This window comes from Aplysia californica, unplaced genomic scaffold (genome assembly GCF_000002075.1).
Source record: "Aplysia californica isolate F4 #8 unplaced genomic scaffold, AplCal3.0 scaffold00516, whole genome shotgun sequence".
Classification (NCBI taxonomy): domain Eukaryota; kingdom Metazoa; phylum Mollusca; class Gastropoda; order Aplysiida; family Aplysiidae; genus Aplysia; species Aplysia californica.
The window spans coordinates 363,318-373,474 of NW_004797786.1; the positions used below are offsets into that span (position 1 = coordinate 363,318).

Consider the following 10,157-nt stretch of genomic DNA (forward strand, 5'->3'; position numbering starts at 1 on the left):
TATAGAAAAATACCCCGGTGCGGAGCTTATCTTCACAGATGGCTCCAAATCGGACTCTGGTTTGGGCGCGGCAGCCCTATTTTCAAACAGTCCACTCCAGAGGAGACTCCATCCCGAAGCCTCCATTTTCTCTGCGGACATGGCACTCGACTCCGTAGAAAATCTCCTAACATATCTTTCCTTATCCTTTCTGACCCTCTGTCTTGCATCACCTCAACAAACTACACGCTCCTACGCTAAAAAACAGTTGGGCTACAACAAAAAATACACGCCTTGACTGAAACCGCGATACCTAGCCATATGGGCATCCGAGGAGGCGAGCCGGTAGATCACCTGGCGAAGAAATCCTTATCCCTTCTGTTGGGATCAACGACGAACACTCTCCCACTGACTGACTTCAAAAATAAAGTAAAAAAGTACTCCTCCAGTCTGTGGGAGACCCATTGAAATAAACCCAAACAAACAATAAACCTCACAACATTAAACCCAAACTGGGACCGCGAAATCCTTCGGGCCTCTCCAGAAGAGACGAAGTCATTTTTACTCAATTACGCATTGGACACACGGCCCTGATACATAAATACCTCCTTCGGGGAGATGAGAAGACGTTCTGTGTCGGATACGACACAGATTTTACCATTAGACACCATTTTAACCGAAAATCTAGACTTCGGAGAGACCCGAGGGAAATATTTTAAATGCAAAAAATTGCAAGGTCTGTTTTCCGTCGTTGTTCCCAACAGAATTGTGGATTTTACGAAGGCCATTGGCCTTTTTGGGAAATTATAAAATGAAATAAAATTGTTAAAAATGTTTACTTTATTTAAAAGAGTTGTTTTAAATCGAAAATATATTTACACTGAATTTTAATATTTTAACATTTTAAAGTCTGATAGTTGACCAGCACACTCCTTTATGGGTCTGAAACATGGACCTTGTAAAATGTACAGCAGACAAGAAAAGCGCCTCGACATTTTCCGTCTCAGATGCTGCCCCAAGATCTTAGGCATTTCGTGGCGGGACAAGGTTACAAATGTTGAAGTGTTGGCACGGGCAAAACTCCAGAGCATGACAACTATCCTGTGTTTAAAAAGATTGAGATGGCTGGGCCATGTCAAGAGAATGGACGACAACCGGATTCCGAAGCAACTTCTCTGTGGAGAACTTGCCCAGGGAAAGAGACAAAGAGGAAGACCGAAATTGAGGTACAAAGACACCTGCAAAAACAGCTTATCTAAGCTTGGAGTAGATGTTAACATCTGGGAAGAAATAGCTGAGGACAGGAAAACATGGAGGAAAATGGTAACGGAAAGAACTAAAATGCTAGAGAGCAGCCCTAGAAACAACCAGGCTGAGAAGCGCCAGTGACGAAAGGAAAACAGCGGAAATACAGAGCTTCGATCTACGACACTGACTTGCAAGCACTTCAACAGAATCTGCGCTTCAAAGAGGAAAAATTAGCCTTGAAAGAAGCTGCATGAAGACAACCTTGAGACCGTCTTAAGCTAAATTGACCGTCTGCAAAGACGAAAAGAGCCATAAAGTTGACCAGCTGTGCAGTGAACTGTTGCGAATGCAACAAACGTGTGTTTCTTCGCGCGCTCATACAGACTTCAACAAAAGAAGGACCACTTTGAGAGACAGTCCTAATTTCTAAAAATATCCGAAAAAAAGACAGCAAGGAATGTTTCAAAATGTTTGCTCTGAAAGAGTTAATGGATTACCAACGCGTAGATATCTAGTGCAAAACCTCCTAAAGGACCAAAACCACCTCGTGCAGCTCGGAAATTCTCGGGGAATTTTAGCCAAAGTTGCTGTTTTTTATCGACTTGTGTGCGACACCAAGGACTTTCCTCAGTTAATATTTCTGTTTCATGCCATAAATGGACGTACGGTCTCGAACTGTGCTCACTTTGGTGGCAATATAAGCCACCGTTTGCGCAAAAGCCGGTATCGCCTTACAACAGCTGAGAGACTGTGATCGTGCCAGAGCTATGGCATGGCTGGAGGATGGAGTTGGAGCCCGAGAAGTTGCTAGACGGCTTGCAGTGTCACACTCTGTCATTGTCCGCCTGAAGCAGCGCCATCACGCCACTGGATCAGTCCAAAAACGCCCACGTGCAGGTCGACCCAAGAAAACCACTCAGCAGAGTGTTTGCAAGTGGTCCTTAACTTTTGTTGAAGCCTGTAGTGTATGACCTTATGTAGTTGCGAGCGCCGTAAAACCCCATACAAACTAAAACACATACATACACAAACACACACGCACATAGGCATGTGCACGCAGGTGGGCACCCCCATACACACGCACACACACACACGTACAAACACACACACACACACACACACACACACACACACACATACACACACACACACACAAAGAAATTACGTATGAATTATATAGCGTATGATTGATGCTCGTATAGCTCTGCAACCCCCCCCCCCAAAAAAAAAAAAAAAAACCCCAACAAAAAACCCTAAAACAAATAATAATAACAACAACAACAACAAAAACCACCAACACAACCCACAAACAAACAAACACCCCCCCCCCCCCCCCCCAAAAAAGGTTGGGAGAGATGTGTGTATATTTAAATCAGAAAAGTTTAAAAATTGATTGTTAGAAAATATAAGTAAATGTACGTTGTAATTGTATATTTTTTATTTGTTGTTGTAACGCTTTACGTACACCTTTTGAGAATGGCTCATAAGTTCAGGTAAAGTCCTTCGTACCCTGCCCAATGTTTTCAATTACTGAATTAGTTGGGGGTGGTACGGTTTTGGGTGGTTTTTGTTGTTTTTGTTGTTGTTTTTCTCTTATAGTATGTGCATGTAGAAAGAAATGGCTTCAATCCCCCCCCCCCCCCTCGGGGCGATGCCACTGACTGAAGTGCCTTTAGGCCATTCCCAAAGGGGGACATTTCTCGTTCATGCGCAATGGAATTGTAAATGGGCTGATTCATCAATCTCACGCTCATAACTGTGCCTGATCTACAACAGGGAACTACTGGTTTTTCTTTCTTAATCCTTACTATTGTCATTTTTCCTGTTCTTCTTTTGTATGTTTGTCACACTCTTGTGACCCACTATTTCCGTGGTGCCTTGTTAGTCGAAGCAGACTTTGTGCTGTTGAAGCTAGATAGTTGAGCAGAGTAAGTCTGATTCCCTAAGGACTTCTCTGTTGACATCTACCCCTTGGTGCTCATATGACCTTATGCAGTTGCGAGCGCCGTTAAACCGCTACTAAGGTAAACAAATGACGTCTCTTATTCTGGGCATGTTCTGTAATTATTTTCTAACAGTTTTCCAACTTGCGTGTTAGCAATTTGGGTTTGGTGTGAAACTGCGTACAGCACGTAAGTTTTGATTTTTTATTGTGAGCCTCTACAATTTACACGAGTCCATATGATGTTTTGCTTTGGTTGCCGCGATTTTGCTGCCAATGGGGCGTGGTTATATTTACATTTAATCCAAACATACAATTATAGGGTACCGGGTAAATGCTATTCCAGGACAATATGTGCCCAATCTATCAGGCCACTGACCACATTTGATTTTGTAAAGACTTATTCGTTGGAGGGAAATTTGTTTGGCTCTTGTTCAACACTTTGGCCTATGGTCGTCGTATAGGGCACGAAAAAGACAGTGAAATAAAATGTAAATTGTTTACATGTACATATATATATTTGTCTCTCCGTCATTTACAAACCCCAGTCTCTACTTACAGCAATTTCTCTTTCTGCATGACACTGTGTAGGCCTACTACCTGTATGCCCAAAATGCACGAGGGTAGTTTTCAATTCTGTTCTGTCTACGTACCAGAAAATTATGATACACATAAAATTTTCAAATTAAATACACCAAATATGCCACGTAGTGTTTAAATTATTTGCCACAAATTTAATGTCAAATAAACTTCTCTTTCATCTTGATATTCCTGCACTATCGCTCCTTTTGACAAAACACGCTTTTAGGCCTACACCCACTAAAAAAAACAGGTCGAACTCAACTACATATTGTGATTTTGGCTGCATCGATGGCAACAACATGGAAGTCAACAGGGTCTTGGTAACATCAACAGCGATGGGATCAGCGTGTGCTCAAACGCAAAAACAACAACAACAGCAGCAACAAAACATAGCTAATACTTTTCCAACAACAGCAGAGGCAGTTTGATTATGGATAAGTATTAAAGAGGTCTCGAAGTGTCTCGAACTGCTTCAACACCCACGACAGATTGCTCGTTACTCACCCGCATTTGCGTTATACATGTACTTTTTTGTCTCACTATGCAAAAAATAATGTTAGTTCAGCTGACGCCAGAGGACCGTGCACGTATTGTATAAACAAAGACATCATGAGACAATTTTTAAAAAACAACCCGAACAAACAACAGCTCTCTGAGCTAACAATGTCGCGAGAGTGTCAGTTTTTGACCGCGAAGGCGACAAAGCTCATCATATAACTCATTAACAGAACAAATACCTCAAACATGCTCAAAAACTATAAAATTCAGCGCTATGGAAGAGGTAGAGCGCACTCTATTCTGTAGTGTACTGTGACTACGCCGTAGTTCACACGACAAGAAATATTTCAGAAAGGTCAAACATTTCACCTTTACGGTAGTTTTGGCATTATGAAATCTCTTGCATTTCTGGCAAGCTTTATTGCAGTTGGACTGTATGGTGTCAAGGTAGGCCACTGTAGACTATTACTCAAATTACTGTTATAAGCTCTAGTAGGCCAACAAGTACCCGTAATGCAGTTAAAACTCTTTATACCGCCTACCTTGGGGCGAGCATAAATTTGGCGGTACGGTACGTGGTACATGTATATAACAATAACGGGATACCACCGATTGCCATCTTGACATGTGGTAGATTGGTAGATACCATAGGCAAACTGGCCACTCTTGCCTCATCTGTCTAGATCTGTCTTGCTATGTGCAGGAAAAACATTAAACAGGAAGCAACTAATCAGATGTACACTCTTTAGCTAAACTTTAAGTAGATCTAAATTCAAATTGAAAGAAGCTCGGATCAGAAGCTTGGCTGTGTGTGTCGAGGACCCCGTAAATATTTGTCAGTCCTTGGACCGCCTTAGACCTATCATGTAGAATTGAGCATGAATCCTCACGACATAAAAGTAAAAGCCCCACTGGCGCTCGCCAGCCTTTCAGTCATAGGGCTGATACCTGGCGACGCCAGATATTTTGCTCTCAAGTCGAGTTGGCGCTGCTCCTTTGAAGTTTCTCCAGGTGACTTTTAAACCTCATTTCAATTTTTTTTTAAATATTGGCCAAGGTCTTAAGCTATTAGCCTAGTATTTCATAATCAGCGCAAATCAAGAGAAATGTGTAGGTGGAGTATGCCCATTGTAGTATGTACCTCTGGCGGCCAACAGCAAATTTAGTAAGGACCGTACAACTCTGACAGTCGGTGGATGGCGGATAGCGATATGAAGGCGCAAATACTATGTTCCTTTTCGTACATTGAGGCAAAATCTGGCGGTAAGCAGGGCTGATGGTGCAACGTGGAGAGGTACAACGAAGTTTGACTTTACATGCATGAAGACACCGTCATCAAACAAACGAAAATGAATATTTTCCAACAACTGTTTGAACAAAAAAGAATAATTTCATAACCAGAAATTAGGAGATAACTACTCTCATAGAGCGTCGAAAAAGTTACATGTACTAAATTTAAACCCGGAAACGTACCACCAAAGCAAGATGCTTTATTTTGTATTCTCTTTCTTCAGTCTCAAGTTGACGGCATTCGACAGGCAGGCTATTATGATCGCCCAATAATTGGACAGGAGGACCCCATTGGGCCAGGTTTTTGGAAAAATAAATTTACTACTGTAGTTTCTCGGCGTGACATAAGCGGCCTGGATCAGACATCACTGTTTGACGCCATTTCAGAATTACTGGTTAAAGCCAGACAAGGTAAATTTAGGTTTAGAAATCTTAGTTTTGGCTTTTGGTACAAACTTTCTGGGGTTTTGGGGATTTTTTTTTCCTGACACAGTTAATGACAAACTCTCTATCACTCAGTTACCTTAACCCTATCAGTATCAGGACGGTAGGTCCACCTTGTACACATCTCCAGCATCGACATAACCGTTCTGTAATAAATGTCTGTCTGTCTGTCTGTCTGTCTGTCTGTCTGTCTGTCTGTCTGTCTGTCTGTCTGTCTGTCTGTCTGTCTGTCTGTCTCTATCTGCCTGCCTGTGTATCTGCTCTCCAGTCAATCTGTCTACTAATCCACCTGTCTACTCGCCGATCCACCTATCCATCCAGTCATCCATAATACATGTCCATGTATTAATATCCATTTCCATACGTTATCCATAATAGACAAATGTATGTCCATCCATCCATCCATCCATCCATCCATCCATCCATCCATCCATCCATCCATCCATCCATCCATCCATCCATCCATCCGTCCACTTGTAACGTATGGTAAACTGGGAAGACTAAGGCATTACATGTACTGGAAAATGTTATGGTAATTTTGAGAATTTTTTTCCATATATCAACAGTGATTTTGAGTATATTTTTCAGTACATTACCCAAAAGAGTAATCAATTTGAGGTGTATTTACATTCTCCCAGCTATATGCCTTAGTCACCCCGGGGTGCTTTAGTCACTCCAGTTTACAGGTATACTGGACCCTTTCTCCTTCACAGGGATAGATGTAGGCGAGCTGGCAAATGAAACTGAGCAGATTAAACAAATGGCCGCGGTCATCAGAGGCGAAACTGGGGTAGCGGGTAAGATAACAGATTGGAGTATGACCCATTTATTCGTTACCTCAGAATTACAAAGTTCTAACTGACATTGGTTTTTGATGTTGAAAATTTTGAGTTACTAAGACCGTTAGGTCAGAAACCAAATTATGTTCTATCTGCTCTCTCAAAATCTAAGATTATTCAGAGACGTTATCAAGATATTCAAAGAATTACATTCGAAAACGCTCGACATGTTGCGGAACTTAACATTTTCGACGTCAAATTTCTCAAAACTAGGTATTGAGCAGAGAGAACTTTGTAATTCTAGGGTAATGTATTGTTGTGACAATGTCTGTGCAAACACACTATTTCTTCTCTGCATCCAATACCGTGTCAATCTCTCTCTCTCTCTCTCTCTCTCTCTCTCTCTCTCTCTCTCTCTCTCTCTCCCTCTGTCTGTCTGTCGGTCGGTCTGTCTGTCTGTCAGTCTGTCTCTGTTCCTGCATTTTATACGATTAGACAATATTGTGTATCCGCCTTTCTGTTTCCAAGAGTAGGTGAACGAACATCTTAATCTATAAGCCTTTAAAGAATCATTTTTGTTTGTTGAAAACGGACGTCATGTATCCATGCATAGAAGACTATAATAACAATAATATGCTTGTTTCCGTATTTCAGTCAATTCCGAAAAAGTACACCAGATCATAAATGACGTTGCGAGTACATTCAACAGAGCCACCTCTATCTCAGCTCTCTTCGATGGTGAGTGATCCACATTGGTTTGTACGTTTTAGCCTGGGAGAAGGCAGTATGGGTGAGATACAGCTCAGAGGGAGCAGACACGAAAGTGCGCAGTATGGGCGAGATACAGCTCAGTGTGACTGGCATGTTATTCTCCAAGTAATGTACCCAGATGGTGCCAAAATGGCAGTCGCACAAGATGTGCATTCTGCATGCTAAGCTAAGAAGAAGTGAGTTTGGTTATGAAATTGGCAAACACGTGAAAGCTTGAAATTTGAATCCATGCAGGTTCCCCAATTTTTGTGTCTTTTCCAGAACATTTCTGCTCAACCCCTCAACCTTATATCCCTTCGTTGAGCCGAGTGTTTCACCTCTGAATTGACCCACACATTTCCTTATATCATTCTCAGAAGAAAAAGAAGAAGAAGAGGAGGAAGTAGAAGAAGATGGAGGAGGGCGAGGAGGAGGAGGATGAGGTGGAGGTGGAGGAGGAGAGGGGTGGAAGAAGAGAAAGATGACAACGACGACGACAATGACGACGATGCCAATAACTATGACAACAGCCGCCAAAGCCTCATCATACTTTTCTTCCCTTATTCCCTTGTCATTCCCGAACACATCTTGCATCTCCTGTATTAATGTTGAGACTACATAACCCCACCCGCCGCCCCCACACTCACATTTTTCCCTGCCTCCCCTCAGATCCAATGGACTTTCAGGTCAGCAAGATGGACTCTGCCCTCCTCTTGTTGAATGGGCTAGCGGCAAAAGCACAAGAGATGCAAAGTGAGGATTGGAAGGAAAACAATCCACAACCAAAACTGGAAATGTTGTTTTATTTAAAGAGAAAAGCAAAGCATTTATTAGTTCTTTTCAAAATAATAATATGCATATGCAAGAACATCTATATAATTGCACTTGGGATAATCATGTAATAAAAAAGACCTATAAAGAAACTTGAAAACTGACAAAATGGCTTACATAGTAATTTTATTAATATACTTAGAAATTGTTCTGAAATTTAAAAAATTGTCTCTATTGAACCAAACTGTCCATAATTTGAACGATAAAAAGAGTGATCAGATTCCGTCTTGTCCTACTATTGGGGGTCTGGTAAAAAAGGACCCATTTAAAATTAAAGGGCAACAACTCAGTCATCTTTGTACCAAGTTTACCAAAATTTAAGAAATAAAAAATCAACCAGCGGAACGTTACATCAGTATGATGAAAATAAACAATGTTCGAAAGATACGAAGTTTAAAAAAATTCTACCTTAATAAAATTGCGTGAAACGTAAAACTTTGCAATTTCTTGAAAAAATCAACCATAATACTATTGTTCGACTTCAAATGCATGTAGTGACTATTTGTGCTTTGAAGAACAAACTCGGACAAAGTTGTTATTGCCAAATATACATAGGGGGGTGATGATGGCTATTTAGTCTTCAGGTGTTTACCATCTCTCTCCATATAAGCTTCATACGTCAATTGAAATGTTGAATAACCTCATGACATATTGTTTCTGGGGTCAATACTATGGACGTCCTGTTTAACATTGTTTCAACTGTTACTGATTGATTGTTTGCGAGTTATTTCCGTAGACGGTGAAAAAAACCCAAAGGTAATTATAGAAGTTGGATAAAAGGGGGAGGGCGGAATATGGTGACCATTCCATTCATTTGCAAACTTTCGGGTTATAAGGTGTTTCCCAAACCTTTCTTGCAAACATGCAAGGGACACTCTTGACGTACGGGGTGCGGCCCCTATGCCACTGGATCCAGGACTCTACAGCATAACACACTCTTCTCCCCAAGCCTCTCTCAAACTTTCTCAGAGCGTTGAGGTAGTATATCAATCTGATGTGGGTGTTGTGTTTCTTACCGTGCTTGTCCTAAAAACTAGAACGGGCAAATTAAACTCCTTGTAGCTGAACGCTTTTAAAAAGTAGAATTTTGTGATGTACCTAATTCTGAGGGAAATTTTAAAAACGTGATATCTCTCGAACACGTTGATTGATTTTCTTCATATTTACAAACTTGGCAAAAACAAACAACACAAATAAAACCCCGAAAAAAACCCAGCAACCAAAAAACCTACAAAACAACCAACCAACCAAAAAAAACCCAAACTTGGCGTCCTCCTGGTTGAATCGTACTTTTTCGAAGTTTTGTTGAAATTAGAGCAAAGATGACCGAATTATTGCTTTTCTTAGATACCCTGCATCTTTGTCTTGTCTAATTATACTTTTTTCCAGAGTCCGGTGAACCGTTACAGGATGTCATGGCAGCCATTGAAATGACGTGTTCGGCTATAGAGGAAGTCAGTGAAGACATTGGTGAGTACGGATAATGCGGGATCATAGGATAGGGAAGATAACACGCAGATGTCACAGAATGTTACGCTTATTCTTTGTTGGTGTTATTTCCCATGATGAACAATCGTATGTGTCATTTTGGGTGGCCTCTTTCTTCTGTGAAACAATGACACCGGTCAAAAAAACAGATGTAAGTGTTGTTAAAGATTTAGTTTTCTGCTTTTTGGGGTTTTTAAATAGCCGATTTAATTAAAAGCAAGTAGCTCACAAACTTCTCAGCATATTACTATGGTTGCTTTCCCGCTGACGCCATGCTTTCTGACTGGTCTCCACTTCTCTCCTTCTCTCTCTCTCTCTCTCTCTCT

At 41.2% G+C, this 10,157-nt stretch overlaps 1 protein-coding gene across 2 annotated transcripts in view; it reads left to right on the plus strand.

Annotated features, from left to right (window-relative positions):
* The first annotated feature begins 4,543 nt into the window (after positions 1-4,543).
* The window catches only part of LOC101860765, a 10,167-nt gene continuing 4,553 nt past the window's right edge, over positions 4,544-10,157 (plus strand). For both annotated transcript variants that reach the window (XM_005106143.1, XM_005106144.1), the window contains exons 1-6: positions 4,544-4,696; positions 5,764-5,950; positions 6,697-6,780; positions 7,417-7,500; positions 8,182-8,265; positions 9,733-9,813. In XM_005106143.1, coding sequence (XP_005106200.1) covers positions 4,640-4,696; positions 5,764-5,950; positions 6,697-6,780; positions 7,417-7,500; positions 8,182-8,265; positions 9,733-9,813 — 577 coding nt within the window. In that variant the 5' untranslated portion in view covers positions 4,544-4,639. The remainder of the gene's footprint in view (positions 4,697-5,763; positions 5,951-6,696; positions 6,781-7,416; positions 7,501-8,181; positions 8,266-9,732; positions 9,814-10,157) is intronic.